This window comes from Urtica dioica, chromosome 11, assembly GCF_054948205.1.
Source record: "Urtica dioica subsp. dioica isolate 48M chromosome 11, U.dioica_male_clone48M_v1_H2, whole genome shotgun sequence".
Classification (NCBI taxonomy): Eukaryota; Viridiplantae; Streptophyta; class Magnoliopsida; order Rosales; family Urticaceae; genus Urtica; species Urtica dioica.
The window spans coordinates 17,636,491-17,650,799 of record NC_142766.1 but is presented as its reverse complement, the minus strand read 5'-3'; the positions used below and the strand labels follow the sequence as shown (position 1 = coordinate 17,650,799).

The window sequence follows — 14,309 nt, the reverse complement described above, 5'->3', positions numbered from 1 at the left end:
TTCAAATAAAGAAACAAATCTGAATTACAATTAATTATTTAATTCCGGATAACAAAAAAATATTATAGTAACAATTTTTTTATCTCAAATATAAAATCGTGAAAATAAGGAAAAGTTAAAATCGAAATTCCAATCAGTTATAATTGCGGTCAACTCAGTTAAATGTATGAAACGTTTGCTATAACAAAATTATGATGTTTAATTAGACTTAATTCCTTAAAATCTCTTTAATAGATGAAAAATTGCACGAACTAAGTCACTTGAAACACTGTAATTGTAATCTATCCAACATTTCAACTAATTTTATAATGTAATCACAAGTGATGACGTGACTTTATTATTTATATAATAAATTACATGTTTATCCTCTATGTAAAATTCGACAGATTATGTAACCAACGTTTGGCGTTTGATACACATTATTAAAGCTTAAATATACGTCATTAAGGCTTTATTCCGTAATAATTTATTTTCTAATTTGTAGTCCAATTGGTTGCTTTGTAAATCGGCTTAAGAACATGTAGCCAACGTTTTGTTAAAATATCCTCACTTTAATACACGTTATATGAATTTAGTCAATGATATTTATCTTTCCTATTTTGTAGTTCAATTAGTTGCTCTGATTGATGGATTTGATTATCATTGACTCTCTTTTAATCCATATGAATATATCCCTTTAATTAGGGAGTAGTTATATTTTTTTTATCTTGAACGTATGAAAAAAAAAACGTTTGTAGCAGGCATCGAAAAAAAAATTAGAATTATTATGTCTCTAAAATATGAAAAATGCATAACTTATAAACAAAAATTTATGGTGAATAAGAGGTAAAAAAAACCTGAAACCATACAAAACAAGCACCTATTAACATTAATTAACGAAAATTTACTAACAATTCGCAAGTAACAAATATGAAATCATACAAATCAGCATCTATTAACAATAGTTAACGAAAATTTACTAACAATTTAGAAATAAAAAAAATTATCGGAATTAAGCTAATAACCAATCATATTTTATACAAATTCGTGAATTAATCAATATTTCATTACACACCGCATGTGACAGAATTTCATTACTTATTTTAATCAATATTTAATTTATTTTTATATATTATAATCAATAATTAATTGCCTTTTAAGTATTTGAAATTTAAATCTCAAGCGTGGACTATGGCCTTTTTAACTGAGTAAGTTGACTTTATTTTTTAGCTTGCTGAAACATTGGCCAGTGATTTGTTTCATGAATTACACTACACAAAGGGTTCTAGCATTTTCTATCCGTTTATTTTAGTAAATGACTATATTATAAAATTTATCAAACGTTGGTTAGATTTTTAAAACCACGTTTAAAATTGACTACGTTTCTAAATCGCCCTTAATATATGTACTATATTTTGCCATAGCTGTCAATTGGATTTTTACTTGTAAGTAATATAATATAAATCCAAGATGCAATCATACTAACCGTAAGATTTTATAATGAGTATTTTTTTGGTTAATTTATAAATGATAAATGACATAAATGCCCATTGTATTACAGGCTTTGTAATATCGTGCTCCTTATAATATAAAAACTTGATCTTTGGTCCTCAATATCATGTTTCGTGTCATTATAGTCCTTATGTTTATGTTTTTCATTTACCGTTAGTTAAATGATGACGTGTACGTCACATGATACTTAAATGAAGGCTTGTTTCGTAAATCCACATGTTTTTTTCAAACAAAAAAAAACTAAGTAAACAAATAATGAAATTAACTCTCTCTCTCTCTCTCTATCTCTTTCTCTCGTCTGAAATTTTATCTCCACCAATTTCTCAGCAACCAAACAACCCCGCCAAGAAAGTGAAGGAAAAATTTGTCTGAACAAGGCTGAACCGCCGCGTTTCACTTATTCAAATCTCCAACGATAGTTAAAGATGTTATGAATTGAAGGATTGAGAAGCAGAGGCTCGAGAAGTTTCCTCTCATGGCTTTGGGAGCTTCTCCTGGCGGCTACTTTGTCTCACTCCCCACCGAGGAGGTCGAGTTCTTGAGCGTCGCGATCATGATCGCCGAAGGGAAATATCAACCTCATCAAGAGATCCCTCAATGTGGGATCTGAAGCGTTGCTCGGTAAAAGCATTAAATTCATTGACAATTTTACATATTCGGTCAGCTGTGGAAAGAACTTCGGCGGCGAGCTCGGGGAGTGACTTGGACGTTGTCGCTGGAATCGGAATCGGAGTGGGAGTGTGGTCGGAAATGGGCTCTGTGGCTGTGGGTTCCCATCGGCGGTCTTAGTTGATGATTGGCTTGTCGCTCCAACTTTGGAGACCCGACCAGACACAGTACTGCGAGGAAGAGGAAGAGTGAGACTTGAGTTTCAAGGTTGAGCCGAGAAATAGACTCAGACTCACTTTCACTACTTGCACTTTTTTTTCAATAGCCCTTTCTCTTTCAATGCAACTCCAAGTTGATTAACACCCCATCTTAAACTCAAACCCAAAAATATTATTATCAAGAATCTAATCCAAAGATGAACAAGAGAGGATTCGATTCAACAACGGAGTGGTTAGCTTTCCAATTCCTGGGTTCGTTGTTCTTCCTTCTTTGAGAACGAACAAAGCCAGTTTGAATGGCCGGAAAAATAAGTAAGCAAATCAATCTTGATCCAAAGTTTTGGTCTTTGCTTGTTTCAATATTAAACCATTTTTAATCATTAAAGAACAAAAGAACAGTGAAGCCAAAAGAACAATGGTCTCTTGCTTGAACCCTGGCAAGCCAAATTTGGGGCAAATTTTTTTTTGTCTCCAGTCTCTTTGGTTACGAGAAACTAGTTTGGGGATTAGGCCATTAGGGGTTGGAATTAAATTGTTTATGTAAAAGAATGAGAATTTGAATAAGTGGCTGAGTGGGAAGAAGACGAAGAGACGAACATGGTGATGGTGATGTTACGAAGAAGAAGATGCTGAGGAGATAGAGAGAAAGATTGAGAGTTTTTTTTTTGTATTTTTTAAATATATTTAATAAATTGTTTATTATTCTTTTATTTATAAATACATATTGTTTTATTGTGAGTTAAGGGTAGTGATGTAACTTTTGTATCTCACGTCACTATTTAACTGATGTTTTGGTTGCAATATAAACGGAAGGACTGTATTGACACAAAGCATGATATTAAGGACCAAAGATCGAGTTTTTATATTATAGGAGGTGTAATACAAAGTTTATAATATAGGGGACATTTATGTCATTTATCCTAAAAAATTATCAGTTTATTTGAATTAAATATTAGAAAAAATTGTACAAAATAGTCATTTGAAACTTAATGATTAGCAAAATAGTCAAAGTTTCAATTTTTCAGCAAAGTAGTCAAATTTACGTTTTCAAAATATTTTTGACAGCCAAATTAAAATTTTTGACGATTATTATAAGTATTTTATCACTTTCAAAAAAATTGATCTTGGGGTCAAAAAATATTTTGAAATCAGCATATTTGACTATTTCACTAAATTAAGACAAACCTTAACTATTTTACAAATTCATAACTTTAAATTGGCTATTTAACCACATCACCTTATTTAATATTATATAAGAGCATTTATAGCAAACAGTAGATAAATGTGAGCTTTATGTAAAGTTGGAATCTAAAGGTATTTTGTTTTTCTTAATATCATTAATTATATAAATCGATTGATATCATTAATTCTATAAATCGATTAATATCATCGTAGTTAGTAAGTATTAAATTATTAGATCAATTATATTTATAAAATTTATACGTCATCATCTTTAGATTAATTAAGCTATATTTTAATGATTATATATTAAGTATCATGTTACTAACTTAGTCATTAACTACACAGCTATTACTATAATAGTTTTTTTTTTTTTTTTAGGGAACTATTACTATAATAGTTATACACGTTAATAAACGAGTCAAAATCCATCTAACAAAGAAAACATTTAATTTCATTAATTAGAATCGCCTAAAATCCATCAACCAAAGACAAATATTTATTATATGTGGTGGTTTAAAAATGTCTCCCAAAGGCAAAGTTTGCGATGCCCACATATAATTTGTCTCCAAAAATTCTCTTATTTCTGCATTAAATAAAATATAAGTGTGAAGCACTACTGTGCACTTCGAATGCGAGTATGAGTTGGCAAGAAGCTGTTTGCGCTTGAATCCAGCTCTTAATCATTTCTTAAAATTGTACTTTTCATGCCATATTTATCTGTATATATTGATAATTATTGGTCTCCTACGATAGTCATTACCTTTGGCATTATTGGTGGTGAAGTGTCGAATCAAAACTATATATTAAATATTGTAGATGCCATACAAATATAAAACCGAATCTCAACACGGTTGATTATAAACCTTATCAACCAAGAAACATCATCCGTATTTATAAGACTATTTGAATTGAAGCTAATAATTTGAAAATAGCTAATTTATAAAATTATTAAAATACTTAGGGGCCGTTTGGTTTAGTTTTCTAAACTCGTTTTCTGTTTTTAAATTCTGTTTTCTGATTCTAATTTTTAAATTTAAAAAACAGATTTAGAATTACGTTTCAGAATATTTTAAATGTTGTTTGGTTATGTTTTCCATTCAATTGTATAGAGATAAAACAGAAAACAACTTTTCATTGTTTTCTGTTTTCTAAACAAATTTCAAAGAAAACAGAAACATGATTCTAAATCTGTTTTCTGAATTTATAACCAAACAGTTTTTCTAAAACTGTTTTCTAGAATTTAGAATCAGAAAACAGAAAACAAAAATAGAAAAGTTAACCAAACAGGGGCTTAACTTTTACAAACACTGGTCAACAAATTCTTTACTATGCCATTAACTTTTTTTACAAAATTACTATGGACAATGTCAAAAAAAATTGTACAAGATAACTTAAATTATATTGCTAAAAACTTAAAACTTCCGACTATTTTATTTACTAAATAATTTTAATTAGTTATTTTGTATATTTTTCGTACTTATAATTAAATTTCCGAATAAAAAACTTAAGTATATTTAAGCACATAAAACTTAACCGATCTCTTACTGGGGCACCATGCGACTAAAATTTAGATGCCTCGTCAAAGTTAGGCCTTGCAAAACAATATAATCCATCTCCCTTACTATGGTTAATAAATAATACAACTAAAAAATTCATAATCCTTTTTGCGGTATAGGCCCCAAACTTGAGTCTAGTAGTACAAAGGAAACAATATCGACCAATGAGGTCAAGACAGGTGTTGAGGTTGTGGTCTACGGAATCATTTTGGTCATGTTGGCAAAAGTATAACTACATATAAGGAGTAAGGACAGAGTCAAGAAAATCTGAGGTTTGGTATAACTGTATAAGAAAGAAGAAGAAGATTTTTAGAGCTAAAGTCGTTGTGTGTCATGTAAAGCAATTTAAAGAGGTTTTACCAAGCGTTGTCCTTTAGAAAGTCAAACTCGGAGGTATAATTATTGATTTATTATTATTATTAAACGCGAGATTTAAACCGGCAAAATCATTTACGCTCATGTCATAATGTACAATAAGAGCACAATAATGAGATATAAATTCATAGCACCAAAACGAAAGGGGGGTCAACGACGGTAACAATGAGCAGCGAATTTACTGAATCGCATGTGATAAGCTTTGGAATTGAATGCTCTCTTTATTCATTAGATTTTTATTTTCTTTGTAGGAAAAGAAAGGTTTCAAACTTAATTATATTGTTTTCCCGTAGACACTTCTTGGAGAATTTGGTTTGAGTGACAAACGTTATTATAGAACACGCTTTTTAAAAAAGTAGTTCTATCAAAACGAAAACAAAGAAAGTGTGGTCATTCTCATTCTATTGGCATTTTCTTTACCAATCTTCAATTACGGACAACCCAAAAGCAGAGGAATTTTTCTTCTTTCCTATTCATAATATATACAATAATTAAAATAATAAAACTTCCCAAATAATATAAACCCCTAAATTGGGGCTTTTAAAAATAAAATAAAATATGATATTATAATCAATCAACAAAATTTCCTCTTCTCTTGTTCACCAAAATCACCACCTTTCATTCTCACTCTGATCATCCACCGCCCAAGCCCTGCTCCTCCGCCGCACGTTCCTCCCAAACACCGACGACCCGACGGAGTTGCTCCGACTCCGAGCCAGCGATCCCGAATCCGAATCGGACCGCGAAAACGACATCGTCGTCGCTGCCGTAGACAACGAAGAATGAACCGAATCCGAATTCGAACCACCACTAGTCCTATTCCTAGACCTAATTCCGAAAAACGACATAGCGTTTCGCAAAATCCTTCCAAGTCCCCCTCCGGCGCCGGAGCTCTCCCTCCCGCCGGCCCTGCTACGCCGGGAAACCCACGACACTCTCCTCGGCGCCCCGCCGGAATGAACTCCACCGTCCATCTCCGTGTAAACAACCGGAACCTCCCTCTCTCTACCGGAGAAGAATCTCCCGACGGCGAACCCCCCACCGGGGAGCCTCCAGATGGTGAGCCCCACCGTGCTGCTCTCTTCCTCCGCCGCGGCGGAGCTCTCCGGATTCTCCGGCGAATCGGCCGGCATCTCGTGGCGGCACACGGGACACGAGTTCCGAAGCGAGAGCCATGGAAGGATGCAATCGGAGTGGTATATGTGCTTACAAGGCATCTCTCTCGCCTCGCCGCCGAGCTCGAACGCCTCTTTGCACACAGCGCAGTGCGACTCCGCGCTGACGTGGCGGGATTCGATCTCCACCGTCGGCATCGACTCCACGGCGGACTTCGCCGCCGGAGGATTCTCCGCCCTCCCGAACCCTGCGACCTCGATCTGCGAAAGCTGTTCGAGAAGCCTCTCCATCCCGGAGCCGAGGAGAAACTCCGACATGCTGGCCGGCAAAGGCCGGAGTCCTCCGCCGGCACCGTCGTCGTAAAAGAGCTCGAAGCTCCCGTTTCCGACGCCGCTCTGCTCGGAAACTTCCTCCGCTCCGGCGGCTCCGCGGAGGACGATGACCGGGTTGAAGGCGTGGCGGCGGCCGGAGGAAGGCCGGCGGGATCTACGGCTGGTCGGAGCGATTGTCGCCGGAGGAGTGGGAGTCGGATCTCCGGCTTCGAAAGGGTGGGTTTGGAGCTCCGGAGAAGAGTCGATCTGCTCGAGAAAGCCGGTCTCGCAGTGAGGACACGCGACGGCGTCGTTCGGGGCCGTCGGAACCCGGACGAAGCGCGTGCATCTGTAGCACCAATACGACGTCGTGTTCTCCGACGACGACATGCTCAGATCTGAAGAAATAGAGAGAGAGAGAGAAGAAAAAGGTTTTAGGGAGAGACAGAGAAATGAAGTCTCTCTCTACTGATTTAATTCTAAGGAACGTGAGGGATAAATCGGTATTTAAGACACGATCGGGCGAGGTGTCTACAGCTGGAAAATCGGAGCGCGTAGCCAAACGCTCTGTGTCTGAGGTGGCGGTTTTTGATTGAGCACGAGTTGTTCGGAGGGTCCACATGTCCTGATTGTTGCTTCTTTAGCGTGATAAAAGTAGCAAAGTCGCACGCTTTGGCGCGTGGGGAGACGTGGTCTTAGACGCCGAGTTTGAAATTCAAATTACTCGACTCACTTGCTCCCAGAATCACACGCCGAGGATTTTTCCAAAACGACGTCGTCTCGGTAAAAAGAGAGTAGGTTTGTTTGTTTTGATGTTGGACTTGGGTTTAAAGTTTACTTTAAAGTCTTCACGAAAAACCATTTTGTTGTTGTGGGTTTCACACATATGTTAAAACTCAAGTGTCTGTTTTTCTAATTTTTGTTTTCCTTTTCATTTAGTTTTCTTAATAATTGTTTATTGAGTTGTCAGTGTCACTAGCCAAGATTGCTAAATTGCTGTATTGAAATTTGTATTAGGAAAGATTATACGTAAGACAAAGGATGTTTCCATTTTTTCGTACTCTCATCGATTGTTCTTGTTGGTGTATCATGTTCATGTTGATGCTTAAATTAGGAAAATTGCATTGGAAGATATATTTGTGATTAAGGCTGTCCCAAATTTAGACACCTTATTGTGGAAGCAGGGAAAAATCAATGAATAAACCGGGGAAAAAAACTCTCAAATATGATTGGACTTGTTCCAAAACATGGAGCTGTACAAGTCTAATCAATTTGACCAGCGTCTGTGTTCGTATAACTTCTATAATAATTTTTGGTTATTTTATGGCAATAGTATTAGTGCCTAGTGCCTAATAATAACATGTTGCCGCTTGTTCCTTCTCTCTCTCCTTCGTTGATTTTTGGCAATTCTCAATAATAATAATAATAAAATAAACAAAAACACAAAATTTATTATAAATCAAGCAACGATACCACAACTATTAACTTTGAATTCACAAAATATATCAACATTAACAATAATGAACAAAGTTTAGAATTAGATCAAATTAACAATAACGAATAACATCAACCAAGAAATTAATTACATTTAGATAAAATTAATTACAAGTTACATCTAAATCAACAAAATAAAAATTTAAATTCGGATAAAAAAACTCATTTTAAATCAGTAAAATCAACATTAACAACTACATGTAATTATTAAAATAACATTTAAATTTGGATTAAAAAAACAAAAACCCATTTCACATCAAGTGAACAATACTCAAAAATCAAAATCTAATTACATTTAGATCAAATTAATTATAAATTATATCTAAATCAACAAAATAAAGATTTAAATATGATTTAAAAAAACATTTAAATCAACAAAATCAACATAAACAACAACGTGTAATGATTTAATCAGTTAACATTTAAATTGGAATTTAAAAAAAAATCCATTTCAAATCAACAAAATCAACATAAACAACAACATGTAATTATTCGATTAACATTTAAATTCGGATAAAAAAAAAATCAATTCAACAAAATCAACATAAACAAGTAATTATTCAATCAATTAGCATTTAAATTCGTATTAAAAAATATTTCAAATCAACATAAACAACATGATATTATTCAATTAATATTTAAATTCGGATTCATAAAAAAATTCATTTCAAATCAAGTGAACAACACTAAAAAATCAAAATCTAATTACACTTCCAACTTACGCCGCGGTATCCGCAAAAAACGGCGAGATATGGTCAAAATTTAACAACCGAGCGACGGAAAACGATAGTCTCGCGCGAGATTTGGGCAAGATTTGGCGACGGACAGGCGAAAAATCAAGAGAGTTTCTAGTCACTTTTGAAGAAAAATGGGCGAATTTTGTTCACTTTTTTACACGGGAGGAGAGATGAATGACCCATGAGAAAATGTGCGAGAGAACTCATGAGAAATGGGCCATTTCGCGAGTTATTCTCATTTCTCTCTCGTGATCCTTCAAAACACGAGATTTCATGCGAGATACTCCAATCTCTCGCGAGATATTGATCCTTGATCAAGAGGTGATTATCATGAATTCATGATCTTAGATATCGCGGTATACCGATTTCAATAGAGTGGATGTCATCCTAAAAAGCTGTAAAAACATAACAAATAATTGTAAAAATTTGCTCAAAAACCATAGTAAATCACTTAACATTTTCATTTTATTGGTTTTTATTTTATATTCATATAATATATATGTGTACAAAATTGTTTAATAGTTGCAAAATATCTTTGTGATACACGAGTTACCAATAAAATCGAAGTTGTAACGCAGTGTCGATAAACTTGGTTCGTATGTCAATGACGTGTTGTGGGAAACTTGACAATTTGATGCGTAAAATTTGGTGGTGGAAAGGTGTAACAAGTCGTGGTTCGAATTTTTTTAATTGCACGACGGTGCGTAGTCTTGAAATCTTTTATGTTAAATCGAGCCACCTTCCACAAAGAACTTGGTCAAGGTTCGAATGCTCCCCCGCCTTAATTTGACTTCTTCTGAGCTCATGAAAGTTTTTTTGTTAGAACTATGTACCTATCAAAGGGTTCTCAGATGTTTTGGAGATCGAAGTGTCTAAAACTCTTTTTGTGGAAGATTGCAAACAAATATCTGTCAATGAGAGCAAAGTTGCATAGATTTGGTAGAGGCCACATAACAAACGAGGAAGATGGTCATCTTTTTTTAGAGTGCTCAATCGTTAGGGAACCTAAATCTCGAGGCTCTCACCTTGAAACTCCATGTCCAACGTTAAAAAATGTTGAAGAAAAAGAACACGAATCATAGATATATGGGTTTTAGTCTTCTAAGACGGACTGAAATGTCTAAAATGGAAGCTCTTGCCGTTTTCAATGTAGTTGTAATTGCCTCGCAGATGAGCTGAGTGAATGAGTTCTAAGAATCACTTATTCTATATATTCACAAATGGCTAGTAAAAAAATTAACAATCCACGTAGATCTGAGTTTGCGATGCATATTCAAATTCAAAACCATGTCCTCCACCACATTTAAATACTACTATTAGTATATAGAAACAATGCCTTATCATTTCCTCAACTGCGAAAAAAGAGCGTTTGTGAACACATCATACATATACAGCCAATAATTCCACATCGCTCATTCATTTATTTGACATTATATTCACTTTCATGTCACATATAATTCAAGTTTATATCACATTCTTCACGAGGGTTGTTGGCATATATTTTATAAGTTGTGATTATCAGATAAAAACAAGAATTAAGACCAAATAATACCCTTGATTGTCTCGTAGTCGTGTGGAAATCAAGAATATAGGAGACAAGATAAATGCTTCTTGAAAAGAGTATTATTCCCTTTACTAGGTGTTTGGTGAACAAAACGTGACAGATCAAAAGTGGCAAAAATGGGATAGTTTTTGGTACCATAAAGAATATGATGTTGATGAAGGAAGGCATGGCTTTTCTGCTCAATTTGCATGCCGAAAAAGCTTGTAAATTTGGAGCGTCTTTGTAAAAAAAAAAAAAATACTTTTGTTCCTTTAAAACTTTGGAGCTTTTTACAATGATGTTTCTTGCTTTTCATCCATATCGTCGGTAAAGAAAGTCAAGGGTGATTATGCTTAAGAAGAAAAGAAAATCCTAAATCCTAATGATATTCAACATTTAGCGCATAAATTTATTATTACTCACTGTACCGGACAAGTAATTTTGGTAACATTAATATATAAAAATTATATGTTTACCATTTAATCATAACAAGTCTCGACCAATCCAATCACACAACTCACAAAAAAAACAAAAAAAACAAAAGGGGAAGAATAAAAAAGACACTGATTTTAGAAGAAGAAAAAAAGAAAACAATTAATGTGTCTAAATAAATGCTTATAGAGGATATATAAATAAAATAAGTTACTTGATTTATTTTCTCCATTTTCAATTCCCTCTCGAAAATAGCTAAGAGATAACTACCTAAAATTCTTGTTAAATAGATATTACGATGATTCTCATTACAACTAACTCGTTTTCGATCTTAATCCTACATGACATAGTACGCCGTACCTAACTTTCATTCTTGTGATGATCCAAGTCGATCAACTTTTTTCCGATTTCACTTGACTTAGGCTCTTGGATCACTTCTAAGGCAACCCGTGCTCTTTGATCTTGTACTCCGGTGTTACATCTAATGTTATCATCCCATGTCGACGAGTCACTAGGAGAATATTGTGAGTCTATATATCAAATTTTTCAACACATGGATTTCAAAGAGTTTCGAATCAATATTTCAAACAATTTTTCGGATTCGGAAAATTGAATTATGGAATTTTTATATTTAATATATAAAAAGAATTCTAAATTTCTTCAGCTTCAAGTCATGTCTGGGTACAAAAATATTTAAGTGTTTCGCAGCCAATATAAAAAAGAAAAAGAAAAAAAGATGACAAATATCTAACATTGTGTTTTAGTTCCATTCCCAGAAGTAAATATATACATAGATAAAGCTTAAATTACAATGGGGCAATGACACCGCATTTTAGTAAGGGATTATTCCTATTCTATGACTCCCACAATAATTTTGGACCATAATCCAATAAGTCCAATTTATTCCTAAAATATGACTACATGAATTGAGCTATTACAATTATATCCTTTCAATTTAGTTTCTCTTTATAAGAAAATTAAAACCTTTTTCTTTTAATTTTATTACCTATATCAATTAATTTTATTTGGAATTAAAATTTGAAACCGTCCAAAATCTTTTCTTTTCTTCTTCTGCGTTTTTTTTCTTCTTCTTCTTCGTCCAAAAAGAAACCCTATACAATAATTCTGAAACTAGTTGTCTCTCTCTCTGTCTCTCTCTCTCTCTCTCTCTCTCTCTCTCTCCATATCGCTCACCATCTCTCTCCATTTCGCTCTCTCTCACCGAAACCCTAAACAAACCCACCGACACCTCTCTCTCACTCCAGTTCATCTTCTACATTTCTTCGGCCGAAACCCACCACGCCTCTCACCCAGACCTCACCGAAACCACCGCGCCTCTCTCGTTCTCTCTTTCTCTCTCCAGTTCTTCTCCATTTCTTCGGCAAAAACCACCGAAATGACGAACACCCAGACCCCTAACGACGAACACCAAGACCAAAACCCTAAAACCATACCCATTTTGGTCGAAACTCAAACCCAAATACCGGACCCAAACTCAAACACGAAGAAGAAATCCCCCGCCAAGAAACCTCGCGTTTCCCATCCATCGCCTGAGAAATCTCCCCCGGTGGTGCGTAGAAGTCCTCGCGTTTCCCATCCCTCGCCTGAGAAATCTCCTCCGAGCGTGGCGAAGAAGAATCCGAGCGCTGCGAAGAAGAAGCCAAGTGTTGCAAAGAAGAAGAGGAAGACGACCATCTCAAAGTTGCCGAAATCTCCGGCCAAGCGACCAAAAATAGATACCAATGTGGTATCCGAAGATGATTCCTTTGCCGATTTCGTCATAAAAAAACCATCCTCTAAGCCCAGAATCACAAAGTCATCCAATAAAAATCAAAAGGTTAGAGATTATTTTTTATGTTGATTATAGTGTTGATGTTGATTATAGTTTTATGTTGTTGAAGAAAAACCCAAATGTGAGATGTTAATTATAGTTTTAATCCGTTGACGTTGATGTTAGTTCTAACTCTTGGCGCCCAAATGTGTGTTTTTATACAATGTTGTTGTTTCTTATGTGTTTGGTGTTGCCGGGGTCGTTGACATTAGCTGGTTTATTGACATTGATGTCAATAAACCGTCTGTTTTATTGACATTGATGTCAATAAACTGTCTGATTTATTGACATTTATGTGAATAAACCGTCTGTTTTATTTACATTGATGTCAATAAACTGGAAGGTTTGACATTGGTACTTCAACGATATCATGTTCTAAGTAATGTTTTTTTTCATTTAGGGATGGAGCAGAGTCTTGGACGATGACCAAATTGCCAGGGTTACGTTCAACTTTTTGGGCGGTATTCAAAAGTTCAATGAGGTCATGAAGAAATCAATGTCCGAGGAAGAGACCAATATATTCAGGCAGTCTTGTTTTGGGCATTTCCTTGACGTCCCCGAGATAGCCAATTCTTCGGCGATAGTCAACCATATTATCTCGCGGGCTGGACAATACAAGGACTCATCTTCTGATGCTTTGTTTTTTGAAATTGGCGGTGAACCTCGGTCATTCAGTAAGGAGAATTTTGCGGAGATCACCGGCTTACGGTTTGTTGACGACTACACTAAATGTTCTTATTCGGAAGTTGTCAAGGATGGTCTCTACGAAACTGCCTTCCATAAGGGTGCCTTAAATAAGAGGGACGTCGTGCAGTCCTTGGTCTCTGAGAGCGAAGAATGGCAGACTGAGAAGAAGGCGAAGTTTAAAATACTATATTTTTTGCTGAACGTGCTCATCCCCGACAACACGAATTGTTTGGTAATCATAGTAATTATGAGTATTGCATTTTGATAAACCTTTTTGTATGTCTAACTTGATAGTGTTTTGTTTAGGTACCGAACATGAACTATGTCAAGTCGGTGGATAACTTGGACGAGTTCAACCGATACCCGTGGGGAAATGTGGCTTGGAATTTCCTCCATGAAAAGATTACAACATTCATTGAGAAGTCAAGGTCGAGGGACACAGGTAAAGTGAGACTGCCAGGTTTCTTTTTGCCTCTTCAAATTTGGGCATTCGAGTCTTTTCCCATCCTCTCGGAGCAAAAAATCTGCCACAAAGTCTCCGACACGGTCATTCCTCTCATGCTCCGATGGAAATCTACATTTAAGGTTTCTGCGCTAAAGATGCGAGAAATCGATTTCTCAAGCTCGCAGGTAAATCTAGTAACATGTCCTTTGATTAATGTATCACCATTGTTTATTCATCATGTTCTTGAATTCATGTACCAGATTGTTTACACTCCACTTCGCT

General features: G+C 35.2%; 1 protein-coding gene across 1 annotated transcript; it reads right to left on the bottom strand.

Moving 5' to 3' along the window:
* Positions 1-5,802: 5,802 nt before the first annotated feature.
* RDUF2 (zinc finger (C3HC4-type RING finger) family protein) lies at positions 5,803-7,335 on the bottom strand. The gene has a single exon (XM_089629891.1). It carries the CDS (start codon positions 7,246-7,248, stop codon positions 6,040-6,042), a length of 1,209 nt encoding a protein of 402 aa, XP_089486017.1. The 5' UTR covers positions 7,249-7,335; the 3' UTR covers positions 5,803-6,039.
* Between the last annotated feature and the right edge of the window lie 6,974 nt (positions 7,336-14,309).